The sequence below is a fragment of the Rhea pennata genome, chromosome 16 (genome assembly GCF_028389875.1).
Source record: "Rhea pennata isolate bPtePen1 chromosome 16, bPtePen1.pri, whole genome shotgun sequence".
In the NCBI taxonomy this organism is placed as follows: Eukaryota; Metazoa; Chordata; class Aves; order Rheiformes; family Rheidae; genus Rhea; species Rhea pennata.
The window spans coordinates 1192701-1206016 of NC_084678.1; the positions used below are offsets into that span (position 1 = coordinate 1192701).

Below are 13316 nucleotides of genomic sequence, written 5' to 3' on the forward strand. Positions count from 1 at the left end.
CAAAGCTCAAGCTACAGTGCCCCTGGGGGGCAGGATTTCTCTCCAGCACTTTTTAATAGCACAAGAGGGAGCATAGCCTAACACTAAGAGCCTGGAAGTGGGGTGCTCTAGAAATGACTGCTGATTCTACCCTCTGGCAGGTCACATCACTGCTCTGTACCTTGATTTCCCCACCTGCAATATCGAGGGGCATCAGAGACCTGCTGCTAGGGCCAGTGAGTGGAGAGTGCTCCAAAATGAGCAGGGGCATATTACTGTGTCAAGTGCATGCTGGGAACATGGAAGAGCTGTTCTTAGAGGTTCTCCATGTAGGTATATGCACAATTAAAAGGAGAAACAGGTCCAGACAATCCCTCAAAAGCTCTGAGTGTGGGAAAGGGATGAGCCCCTTGAGAAGAACGCATTCCCTTCCGTGCACTGATACCTCAGGCTCCAGCATCGGGTACCTGTCCCCAGGCCCTGTCTCGCAGGGCTCACCAGACTGATAACCTTCAGGAGCCTGGCTCTGCTGCAGGTGAGTTTGACAGAAGCTGAGTAAGGCTGTGAGGTACAAATAATCTTCCTTTCCACAGTGCAGGAAAGGAGATGGACATGCAAATCCACTTCCCAGGGCAATTCATTGATCCCTTTTTCACAATACACAGTCCTGCAACTCATTCCTGGCACAGACTGATTCCATGTCTGCAGAGTAGTGAAAGAAGAGCTTAAACACTGCAACCCTGTTGACCACAGTGTACAAGGCATACCACAGCCAAAGGATGCCACATACTGCTGGCCAGTAACTGCTTCTGTGTGCTGCAGTAGCCTCAAACATGTTGCATGGCTGGGTAGTGCTCTGCCAGGGAGTACATAAAGATTGGAGGAACATGCAGGGACTTGGCCAGATGTGAGTTAATGTCCCACTTCAGGAAAAAGGAATTTGTGACAGATGCAGATGTCTCCTCCACCAAATGGCCCTCCACCGCTGGCACTGCTTCAGCGATCTGATGGGTCTCAGATAGTCTCCCCTCTGAGATAAGAAGCTCTCAGCCCTAGCACTGGGCCTGAGCAGCTTGTTGTGGTATCTGACCATTAGGTATTGCCACCTCTGGTCCACCCTACTCTCATAAAAAACTGGGCAAGACATCCTCACCAGGGCCATGAGCTTCAGCCCCTCCAGCAGCTTGCAGTTCCTGTTCTTCAGGCGATGTGCCTCATCTATGACCACACAGCGCCACTGGATCTTCTTCAGCTCTGGGCAGTCAGCAAGGATCATCTCAAAGGTGGTGATAACCACCTGGAACTTGAAGATCCCAGGGAGAGGGTTACCCTACAGAGACAGAAACCAGAGGCAGTGCATGACCTTGCAGGTCCTGCAAAGCAGCAGAACACCGGCTGCATTCTGGCAGACAGACATCCCTGCTGGTCCACACAGGCTTCCCACCCTATCAGCAACAGAATCCTAGTTGGGATTCCCTGATTCACCTCCCTCAAGAAGCAGGCAGGTTACTTCAAGCCTCCACATGCTGGCCATGGGTCGTGTCTCTCCAACGTACACATTGCTCTGGGGCACAGAGACAAGCCTGGCCAGAAGCTGCAGCTGGGGCTCTGCAGCATTTTCCCTTGTCTGCATGAGTCGGGCCTGTTCTTCACCCATACACAGTGCACCCTGGAGCCCATGCCAGCAAACGGGTCTTAAAAGATCACCTTGCCCTCTCTAGATGAACTGCAAGCTTCACATGCAGCCTAATGCTTCCCAGATAAAGAAAGGCAGGGTTGGAGGATGCATCCTGGGAGCACTGCATGCATGAATCACCTGCGTGTCCCTGTACACCATCTCATACTGCTGGATCATCTGTCGGCTGATCTGGCTGCCGTGGTACACGATGGCATTCATCTCCGTCCACGTACGGAACTCCCTCTCCCAGTTGGTGATGGTGGAGAGGGGTGCAATGATGAGGAAGGGGCCATGAATGCCCATCAGGAAGATTTCTGAGAGGAAGGTGATTGACTGGATTGTCTTCCCCAGCCCCATCTCATCAGCCAGGATGCAGTTCTTCCTGCAGAGATGGACAGGGGTACATTAACATGCCTTGTAGGAGCAGGAACTACGCTGTCACTGACTCCCCGACGTGACACTAGACATGTCACCTCCACCTGCACCTCTCTGACCCTGCAAGGTGAATGGTGGGGAGACCTGCAACCCAGTGGCATCAGTACAGCACTACAAGAGGCCCAAACTGCAACACCACCCAATCACTCGCAAATGATGAACCCAAAATTAGTGTGAAAGATGCCTCTGGGTACACACTAGTCAATGAAAGGGATATCTGATGGCCTGCTGCAGCCAAGAACAAGTGTTATTTCTGCATTCCTGCCACAAGAATGGGTCACCAGCAGCCTGGCCAATGCCAAATTTCAGCTGTATCTTAGACTCCTCTCCAAAACACATCAGCATTTACCAGAGAGAAACATTCCTAAAGGTTGAATTGCAAAGCTAAAACAATTTTTCTGGCTGCTGCCTGTCAGCTCCAGCACTGGCAGGTCTCACCGGCTGCTGTCAGGCCTCTGCTAGTTGACTGTGCTTCCCTGACCCTGCTGTTCCCATGACAGTGTACGCTGTTCCTGCACTGAGGCCCCACTGTTAGTGGGATTCCTTTTGGCCCCTCAGGGCTCCAGCCCCTCCTCACCTGTTATACCAGTTAAAGAGCAGCCAGTTCATTCCTTCCAGCTGATACTCCCGCAGCTGGTTACTGTTCTTATATTCCCGGGACTTCTCCAGTTTCTGCCAGGACTCAGATGCCGGGCGCTCCTAGGAGAGAGCAGGAGCAAGATCCATGGAGAGGAAGAGGCTAGTACTCAGTGTGGCAAGGCCGCGCTCCTGGGACTGCACCTCAGGACAATACTTCAAAACAGATATTGACAGTCAGCTCATTCATAGAGAGGTCTTGTCCTCAGTACCCCACCCTCAGATTCCACTAACCCATCTGGAGGGGAAGATACGGGGCTTGCACTGAAGTACCAGGGCCCAAAAGGTCAGCACTGCTGTATCTTGGCAAAACACATTCCCTGCCCTTCCAGGGCAGTGAGCTCCCAGCCAGGTACGTTACCTCTGGGTACGTTACCATATGCTTGATTTCTGGAGGGATTTGGAGAGCTTCGAACTCTTTAATCTTCCCTGGGTCGACATCCTCCTCCAGCTCCCAGGTGCTCTCCTCGTAGGGCAGCGAGCACCACTTCACCAGGTAGTGAGTCACCTCCTGCAGTGCAATGAGACACAGGCTGGCAGAGCAGCACAGAGCTCACCAGCAGGTCAGCCCAACGCCCAGCTGCAAGCCACCAGTGAGAATCAGTCAGTGGCCCACATATTATCTCCCTGTGCCCAGTGGCTCCCAGGGCAGGATTCAGGTTGTGCAAGGCTGGCAAGGCCTCAAATCTGTCAAAGATTGCATGTGATGTACTTCCAGCAGGATCAAGCTTCCTGCTGAGCCTCCCTCCCTCTGCAGGGCAAGTAAGCAAGGCATCCACTCACCTCACCAGTGTCAGGGTCCTTCGTGTGAGCCACCTCCAGGATTCGATCCACCTCCACATAGTCTGGGTTGAACAAATCCTCATCAGGCTGTGACAGCAAAGAACAGAAAGAGAGGTAAGTTCAAGGTGATCCCAGGATTAAACAGTCAGTGGGCACGACAGACACAGCTGTGGGACATCTGTCCCCAGAATGCTGCTGAGTTCAGCACATGAAGTGCCCACAGGAGCAGGTACATGACATCTGTCTCTGACACGGGAGGTCGCAGGAGCCCTGCAGAAGGCAAATCCTTGCTTTAAAGTGGCCATTGGCTCCATGCTGCCCTTGCTGGGAGGGAGGAACGTTTGCCCCAACCCACGTGGCCTCAAGGTACACAGCCTGAGCTGTGTGCTCCAGCTTATATTCAGCATCCAGAGCTGTGACTGCCACAGTGCAGAGCCACCACACACAGCACCTACTGGGTCCCTCCAGCTGTCCCCCAGTGAACTGCTGGTCCTCTACCAAAGATAATGTCTTGCTCTCCTGCCCTGCATCTCTCTCTCCCCTCCCACTTCCAGCTCAGCAGCCACAAGCAGCACCAGCAGCAATCATTCATGAGGCAAGGGGTCATCCTCACACCGCAGCAGGGACTCAGGAAGGCCTGTGGAGAAGTGCTTCTTTGGACAGACACATGTCTAGGGCTGGGGAATGAGAGGAAATAGGCTTCTACAAGCCCCAGCTAGTCATGTGAAACAACATTTGCTTCTTGCTGAATCATGAATGATACAGTGCATTCGAACACATGTTTTTTCTTCGCATCCTGGGAAAGACCCCAAACAGATTCAGGAGTGAGAAATCTGAACCCTTCCAAGCTTTGCATCCAACACCCACGGAGTAATCTGCATAGCCTACTGGCCTAATTTACACTTGTAAGGGGCAACTCAAGGAGATCAAACAACTACATCTGGAGCAGCAAGATGAATTACAGAACATTCTTCATATTAAACAAGATTAATTTGATTAATCTGTTTATAGAGTAGAGCAGGCAGAAGCTCCTACAAGCCCAAGTACTTATAGTTCCCTCTCTCCCACAGCATCCTGGCTCCACCATGAGGAGGCACATTTCCCAGATAGATGCAGAAGGATCCCTAGCCCTGCTGCCCTCCCTCCCACCAAGGCTACAATGCTGTCCCAGCACTTCAGGGCAAGCAACGCCCAGCAAGTGACATTTGTCACCCTGACCTTGCCTCCTCCGGTGACACCACAGGTGTTCAGGGCACTGTCACAGCTCCTTGGCTCCAGCAGCCCCACCTGCTCACCTGGACATTGCCACAGTGGGCTTGGCATAGCTGCGGCCTCAGCAAGAGGGCACAGGCAGGGCTTTAGGCAGCACTGAGGGTTCGCTGGGCTATGGGAGAGCTCAAGCAGGGCAGATGCAGCTACACTTGGAGCCCTGACTGCCCAGCCCCAACAATGATTTTGGCTGTGGAGCTGGTCTCAACTGGGTAGGGAGAGATGTCGGAGGCAGTGCTTGGCTCTCAGCCTGTTCAGCCACCCGTCAGTTCCAGCTGTGCCAGAGGAAGAGAATGGCAACCTGCTGCACTCAGCTCTCACCTCTGTAAAAATATGCTTCATCTGAGCTTGCTTGTTCCGGAAGCGCTTTATCTTCTGAGAGATCCTGGGGTCCTTCTCCAGCTCCTCCAGAGTTGCCCATTTACAGTGAAGGTAGGAGCTGCAGAGGAAAGAACAATAAAACATGATAGAGGCCTTTGGGCAAAGTCCCCATTTGCCATACAGACAAGCAGGGAGCTCCCAGCAACCCAGAGAGCATCCAGCTCACAACTTGCCATGTGAAGCCTCAAATTGGAGAAAGCGATGGCCTGGCTCCAGGCCTAGACTCATCACTGCAGCTGCAGTGACTTTGTTACTTCCCACAAACCAGCAGAGAGCCTTTCTTGGGAGGATGGGAGCAGTGAGGCAAGGAAGCTGGGGCTGCAGTTGGGGATTGGATGGAGGCACGAACGGGCTGAGCGAGGGGTCTGCCCCTCACTCCTGCATACACACCACTGCTGGGCAAAGAGCACAACACTGCACGTACAAGTTCCTGTACTTGACGTAGAACTCTTCCATCTCATACGCCAGGCCTCCAGGGTGAGCCTGAAACCAAGGGAAGGACAGTTAGCAACAGCCAGAGCCCATGTGAAAAACAGGAGGCACCTCCTGCAGCCTGGGCCCAGACAGGCCTCCTCCAGCCCAACCATAGGCTCCAGGCAGGCTGAGCCCCAAGGAAAGCGAGGAGCACACAGCATTCAGTGTGGCTTCCGCTCTGGAGGCTGAGTGGCCTTGGGGAACATGATATGAGACCACACTTGAGCACAGGGGACTTCAACATCTCCTGGGGACCAGACTAACCCTCACTCCTCTCCAGAAGCTTTCTGGTGCCCAGACCAGGACATGCACCACATGGATTCCCAAGCAGAAAGGTGACACTCTGGGCATCCTCCTCTCAGCATCCCGCAAAGACCAGGTAGAAGGAATGGCAACAGCACTTAGTGCTGCTATGCTCCATGTCCCAGCTGCGCCAGGCAGCCAGGACCCATCCCTCCTCTGCTTGGGGACCTTCACTCCCCCTGACATCTTTGTTACTTACCTCCTTCTGCACCATTCTGGAGGCAAGGATCTTCTCAATGATATTGGCGTCATCCTCGGGAGGCTCCTGGGGACACCGGGAGGAAAGCAGAGCATTGGTTTCCCAGCCTGCTGTTTGATTTGGCCTCTGGCACCCTCCTAGCACAGATCTAGCTGTTTCTTCCTCTTCCAACCCACCAGCTGGGCAGGCAATGCCAACACGGCAGGACACTGGGAGAGCTGGGCTTGGGAAACTCTTTCTGGGTGCTAGTGCCCAGATGCTGCCAGCCCAGCCACACTCACCCATGACAGACCCTTCTGGCCTGGTGCCACTCCAGCCAGGGCCACACAATTTGGCAGCCAGCAGCTGGGACAGGGAGGGTGGTCCTTACTCTGAGGTTGCAGCTGAGCCCCTCTAACAGATCACTTGGCACAAAACCAGCCCTGCTTCTGCTGGGTGAATTGAATCACTCAAACAAAGACTAAAACAGACCAGAGAGGGAGAGTTGGAACAGGGGCAGGCCACAGTGGGAGCCCTCATCTCTGTGCTCAGCTGGTGACTAGTAGGGACCTGGTCCAACTCACTTTCTTTCCCCTTGAGCCACAGGGTGTTTTGCAGGAAAGCACTAGCCCTGCATGCTCAGGAGAGTGAGACCCAACTGACCCATCCATAGAGTGGCCATGCCTGGGCCAGCAGGGACACATGGGTCTTGGCAGCTTGAGGACAAGGAGATGTGAGCAGTAGCACCCTAGCCCCACTGCTATCCATCTAGCTCCTCCCAGGCAGGCTCAAACGTTGGTCTCCTTCCCTTTGCACATCCTCTTCTGAAGAGAGGCGAGGCAGCTCCGCACCCCACCAAAGCTCTCTGTTCCAAGTCACTTGGCTTTGGGCCTGCCATGAAGAATTCACCCCGTAAGGCCACAGAGACCTTCTGTTTTCCACCCACGGGTTCCCACCCCACAAATCCTCACTCTGAGAGCACAAGCTTTAAGGAGGTGGTCCTGATACTGGCCAGCTTCCAGCCTAAAGACCCAAGGCATGGATCAAGTGGGGAGCCCAAGGGACCCCCATCTCTCCCAGCCATGCTCTGCTGGAGGATCACCACCACTGACAAGTGAGCTGAAGGACAAGGGAGCTGGGCTTGTGCCTCTCTACGCTGTGGCAGGAGAGGCACAAAAAGATTAAGGGGAAAGCAGAGACAGTAAAAATGTCTGGAGCTTTTTCAAGCATTAGAAATAGCAGTTCTGCCCAGGCTGGGAGATGGTACAGCAGCAGGAGAGAAAGTAAAGTGCAGAGCAGAAAGGAGGAGGACTGTGTTCATCTCCTTCAGATGCAGACAGAGCTTGGTCACTGGTAGAGCAGCCCTGGGACAGTCCTTCTTGGACCAGGAAGGCCCCTCCAAGAGAGGCACAGAGCAGGTAGAGGAGGGGGTAGACAGCCAGGGCACCCTGTCCCTGTAGGGCATGTAGAAGGGCTCCCTCCCATACCACTCACCCAACAGGGTCCGGGACAGCCAAGGCCATGCCAGGGCCTGCAGTGCCCTCCTCCACATCTCAGCCTTCAGCTGACCCTCTGCACCACCCCACTGTAGTGGGTGCCACTGAGACACTCCCACACTGACCTGCAGACAAGCTGGCATACAGAGGTCTGTGGCATATTGTTTGCAGCCTGAGGGCCACTGAAGGAGCTGTGCACTGCCCCAGAGAGCTATCAAGAAATGCGTCCAGGATCAGGAATAAAAACAGCAAGTTCAGGCCAACGTGGGAGCAGGCTTGAGGCCTCCATAGGACAGTGAGAGGCAGGTAGAGCAGAAGAGACACTGCAGGTCCAGCACTCTCATCTTGCACTGCTGGCATAACACATCCCAGTGTCATTCAGTTCTGCGCAAGGCAGCAAAGGCACTGACCTCCAGCGCCATAGCGTTGATCCCGACCCTGGGAGCAGCCATGGCCAGACTCTGCGCTGAGCCTGCTGGCAGGAGCTCAGAGCACTCCCTCAGCACGGAGCCTTGCTGCCTTCAGACACCAGCCTCAATAATTCATTTGGAACAGGACAAATTGAGGTGGAAGTCCAAGACTAAGAGCAGAGGACAGCAGGCCAGCAGCACAGAGACATGCCAAAGGCAATTCGTTCCCACCTGCTGTTTTGAAAACCTCACTTGAAAAGCTCACTCCCAGGAGCCCGGCTGGGGACATGGCCCCAAGCAGCAGCTGAAGAAGCCTCAGCAGTGAGAGAAAGGGCAGAGCATCGCATGGGCACACAGCAGCCCCCCAGGCCAGGCAGGGTGCATAAGGCCAGGTTACACTTACTGGCTGAGCAACAGGGCCGACTAATACTCATGCCAAAGCCTTGTGAAGAGGAGGGCAGAGATGGACACAAGAAAACTATGAAAACAATCAATGACTATTATTAATATCTGGTAACTTTGTTAATGGCCGGAGAGAAGGAGAAAGCAGGTGTCTGACAGGCAAACCAACAGGCAGGAGTTGTCAGCACCCGCCAGGGATGAAACAGTGGGCAGAGGAAGCCGCGCAGTGGGGTCCAAAGTCTGATGACTCCAGCTGGTCCCTGCCATGCTGCCCAGCAGATCAGGTGGGTTGGCAGGAGTCAGGCTGGGTATCTCTACATTCAGAGGGACTGATGAAGATCAGCCATGTGGGCAGAAAATGATGACCTGGCACTTACAAAGCCCACAGCTGGCACAGTTAAAATACCAAGCTAACCTCACAGGCAAGAGCTACAGGGACAGGAGCCCTAAGTGGGCATGGGCAGTGGGTCGGTCATGCATTCAGGGACAGCTCTGGCTGCACCATGTGTCCCAGGGCCCCTAGCAGGAGCAGAAAGGTTGGACCAAGAGCAAGTACAGCTGATGGGAGGGACAGAGCTATGAAGCAGAAGCAGCACCAACTTTGCTAAGCGACAGGGCAGAAGACTCACACAACCAGCCAGCAGAGCAGCAGATGCAAAACACTGAGGAAGAAGAGGAACTGCTGAAGGGCAGAATATGGGGGAAACGAAGAATATGGGGCATAGGAAGTTGTGAATATTCTCAAAGGATAGGCCAGGATGAGGAAGACAAGGCTACGGTTAGCACACCACAAGTAGTTCAAGGACCAGCGCTTACCTACACCAGCTCATTTACATCAGGGCCCAGGGGGCCTTTCTAGTCTAGAGTGGCCAGGAGGCCCAGGGTCAAGTTTTCCCTTTTTCTGCACGGCCTCGGAATGGGCTGCACTTCTGGAGCCCCTCTCAGCTGCGCAACGCACCGTGTGCCTCTTGCCTATCCCTCTGTGCACTCACACTGCCTGCAAAGGCACCCTACAGCCTCCCAGACACGTGCACTGCCACCCCATCCTAGTGCTAGAATCCCCTGCCCTCCTCCACATCCTCAAACCTTGGTATTGACACCCTCGGGGTACCCTGAAGGAGGCAGGAGGCCTCTTCCTCCCTGTCCCATGTCCGGCCCTACCTCTGCCTGCCATGCCAGAGTGGAGGCGGAGAGCGCAGAGGTTCGCCCAGCTCCTAGCACAGCTATTGTTTCGCCATCATCATCTACCACCTTGAAATCCAGGTCCTCGTTGTACTTCCTCCTCTTCACTTGGCGTCCTGAGCGGCGTTTCTGTGTGCCAGACGAGAAAGGCAGTCACTGGGGAGACAAGCAGCCCAAGAACCTCCCTCTTGCCTGACATGGGGAACAGGCACAGGTGGAGAAAAAGCCTCAGGACTGCCTGATCTCCATACCACCGCCCTGTGCCAGTGGGAGGTGGCATGAAGAACAGGCAGCCACCTGGATGCAAGCCCCTGCATAGCTGAACATCTACAACAGTTTCCATCATTGTTTTGCCAAGGTCGCCATCAGCACCTTGGAGCAGAGCACTTGCTCTTGCCTGCTCTGCATGCCCCCGCAGCCCTCGCACCCCGCATACGCCCATGCGAGCGTGGGCAGCGCACCGACTGATGCTTCAGGCAGGGCCCAGTTTTAGCGCTCTGGGATCTGGGCAGCTCTGAGGCCAACAGGCAGCAATGGGGGCAGGAACAGATGCCAGGCAAAGCTCCTCCAAAAGAGGGCTGCACAACAACACATGGAGCATTATGGGGGCCCCTGGGAGAAAGCTGGGCCCTGCTCACAATGCACAAGCACACAAAAAAGCTGTGCTGCTCCATGCAAGCAGAGCCTGGCCCAGCACTGCAGCTCTACTGTCTCCAAGCCCAAGAGCAGAGGAGCCCTGCAGAGACATGCACAGCTCCCCTGTCCCACAGGACCTGCTAGCCCTCCCTGCACCGTCCCACGCTGAATTCCCTTCTCCACCAGAAGCCACGGTGGAAAAGGGAATGCAAGGCCGAGGAATATGCAGTGCTGCCTCTTCTCGTGCACAGGGCAGCAATTAGCACCAAAACTAGTGGCACCACTGGAAATAACCTAGTGGCTCCCCTCTGGAGCCGGAGTCTACAGTCCACACTGCCGAAAGCACTGAGTGCTGCACCCCTGGGACCCAGCTGTTCTGCCCACTCAAACGTATGTGGGTGCCTGGATTTCACCGAGCAGCAGGCAGCCCAGCCGGTCTGCAGCTTGGATGTACCTGGCTGTCAGCCGACTCAGCAGATTCCTCTGGGCTCTGCACAGACGGGCTCAGGAGATCTTGATCCAATTCCAAACTCTCCACGGGGATCTCATTTTTCCTCTTCCCTTTCTTCTTCTTCTCCACAGGCGTGGGCCCCTGCTCCTTGCTGTCAGGACAGACTGACAGTTAAACCCTGCTCCAGAGGTCCTGGAGTTCAACTCTAGGGCACAGCCAGGAAGCATCCACACAGGGTTCTCCTCTGGACCGGTCTTTCCACCATGTCACCCGGAGGTGGCAGGAGACTCCCAGGGTCTCCCCCAACACTGAGGAGTGCTGGTTACAGCACAGACCAGCTGGTGATAGAAGGCGTCTGCACTTTCTCCTTACTCACCACTGACAGTTTCCCCATCCGATTCCAGTACACGGGAAAGAAAGGTCTAACTGCCCCTGCCTGGCACGGGGCAACCAGGGACTGGGGGCTTCCTCTAGCCAGCCAGGGGAATGACCCCACAGGGGCCAGGAAAATCAGTCCAGTCCGTCACTGGCCCTCACAGTTCCTAAGGCAGGGAGAGCCAGGGTGAGCTGGTTTGGGGCAACAGGAGCAGGAAGCTTTGGGATACAATGGCTCAGGAGGAATGAGGAGCCCGCGAGGCCCAGAACAGCCTCTCCCCTCCAGGCTGGGGTGACCCACACACTCACTGAGGACTGCTTCCTCTGACTATGAAGGCCAGGGCCCGAGCCTAAGCACAGCAGCCTCTGCAAAAGCTGGGAGGCGCAAGAGCGGACCTATGTTCAGCCTGGGTACGAGGAAGATTTCCCCACCACCAAGCCTTGTTCACAGCTCCTGTGTGGTCCCCACCAACCGACCCAGCAAGTCAGGGTAACAAGTTGCCTGCTCCAAGCACAGCGGTCGCACACAACCTGCCCTGATGAAGGTCAGAAATATCATTCAGCAGGCTCAACAGGCAACTCAAGTCCTGGCACCTCAAAGACAAACCTTCTACCCCAGCCTGAGAAGCACTGGCCATCCCTGTTCTGGTGGCACTGCTGGTCACCTTGCATGTAGGTGCCACAGAGCTTTGTCAGATCCCCAGGAAAGTCTTTAGGGCAGCATTCAGGTAGAAGCTGCTCCAGCATGTACTTGTCTTGCCTGTGCTGTACCAGCCAACCCCTTTCCAAGACAGCAGCAGTACAGACCTTGGTCTGTGCCTCAAGACAGAAGAGGTCAAGCCCTGTGATTTCCACCAACCTGGAAAGGATTCAAGTCCCAGATTCACCCAGACCGCAGTTCCCCATCTCTGAAATGGGGTCACCATGAGAAGTCACCATGGTTTCTCAAGGGTATATTGGGAGGCTGCTGTACAGCAGGCAGCTACCCACAGTGCTCAAGCCACAGGCCAAGCTATTGCCAGAGAGAGAACTCAAGCCCTGCTCCTGGTGAATCCCAACACCTTCTTGCAAACACAAAATCCATGAAGACACAGCCTGGCTTCCATAGAGAGCTCAGCAGCCCAGGAACCTCCAAAAGCCAGCTCCTCTGGCAAGCGCTCCTGGAGCCAGGGCCTCCTGGCCACCCCTGGAAACACCCAGCACCCAGCCAGCACACCCCAGCCAGGACCACAACCTGTTTGCATCAAGGAATGTGCCCCGGAAGCACCAGGGTAAGAAACCAGCACTCTCAATGTGCACATCTGTCCTTATCCTCTGCAACGAACACTGTTAAGAGAAAGATTTAAAAGAGCTGGTGTCTCTCCCTGGGCTGAGAGCAACATGCCAGGAAAAGGGGAGCAGGCTTTGCTCATTCATAGTCAGCCCTGCTGTTGGTTCCCTCCAGATCCAAGATTTGCACAGCAGCAGAGAAACACTTGGTTTCAAAATCATGTCTAGGTCTTATGCCTCTTTCATGAGAAAATCACTACTTGTATGGAACTGGCAAAATACAAATAGTTAAAAATCTGCAGTTCAGGCTAAAAATGACCTGGCCATGCACCCGCAATTCAATTAGAAGCCCTGAAAATGCATTGCTAGCATTGCTTCCACCGGAGCAATAACTCCCAAGATATTGATTTGTAAGTCACAATTAACAACTGCTTCATTCATGAACCAGTAGTTGGCTATGATTAGAAATAATTTAGAAGAAATTATGCCACTATTATCTGCCACTTAGAGAACTCCCAGCAATCATTTCATTTGCACAGAGTGCCTACCCTGTCTGCTGCTTGCCTGGCACAGGACCCTCTCCCTTCCCTCACTGCCATGAGAGCCCTCAGCCCCACTTCCCCCCCTGCTCCCACCCCAGCTGTCACCTTCAGCCCCTCTCCTACTACCTCCAGACCTTGCTGTGCCTTTTGCATTAAGGACCACAGTCTCTGCAAATGAGGTTAGCCCATCACAATCCTCCAGCTTAGAGAACCAGTTTTCCTACTGTCTATCCATGACAGGCCATGCTGTCACAGGCTGTGTTTAGCCCTGGGAAGGCAATGACACCAAACAAGAGACCTGCCAGGGTGGCAACTAGCTCCTGGACAAGAACTTTGAGAGTCTGCAAGAGCCCAGACCACCAACATCTGCTCCTCCCCAGGTCTTCCCCGCTTTGGTCTGGGTCCAAAATCCCACAGTAATGGTAATCAGACCTATG

At 54.4% G+C, this 13316-nt stretch overlaps 1 protein-coding gene across 2 annotated transcripts in view; it reads right to left on the bottom strand.

Moving 5' to 3' along the window:
• The window catches only part of CHD6 (chromodomain helicase DNA binding protein 6), a 101735-nt gene that overhangs the window by 41263 nt on the left and 47156 nt on the right, over positions 1-13316 (bottom strand). For both annotated transcript variants that reach the window (XM_062589606.1, XM_062589607.1), the window contains exons 4-13: positions 10697-10844; positions 9586-9735; positions 6138-6203; positions 5586-5644; positions 5102-5219; positions 3512-3598; positions 3105-3239; positions 2670-2791; positions 1796-2039; positions 1133-1309 (exon numbers count right to left, since the gene is read on the bottom strand). In XM_062589606.1, coding sequence (XP_062445590.1) covers positions 1133-1309; positions 1796-2039; positions 2670-2791; positions 3105-3239; positions 3512-3598; positions 5102-5219; positions 5586-5644; positions 6138-6203; positions 9586-9735; positions 10697-10844 — 1306 coding nt within the window. The remainder of the gene's footprint in view (positions 1-1132; positions 1310-1795; positions 2040-2669; positions 2792-3104; positions 3240-3511; positions 3599-5101; positions 5220-5585; positions 5645-6137; positions 6204-9585; positions 9736-10696; positions 10845-13316) is intronic.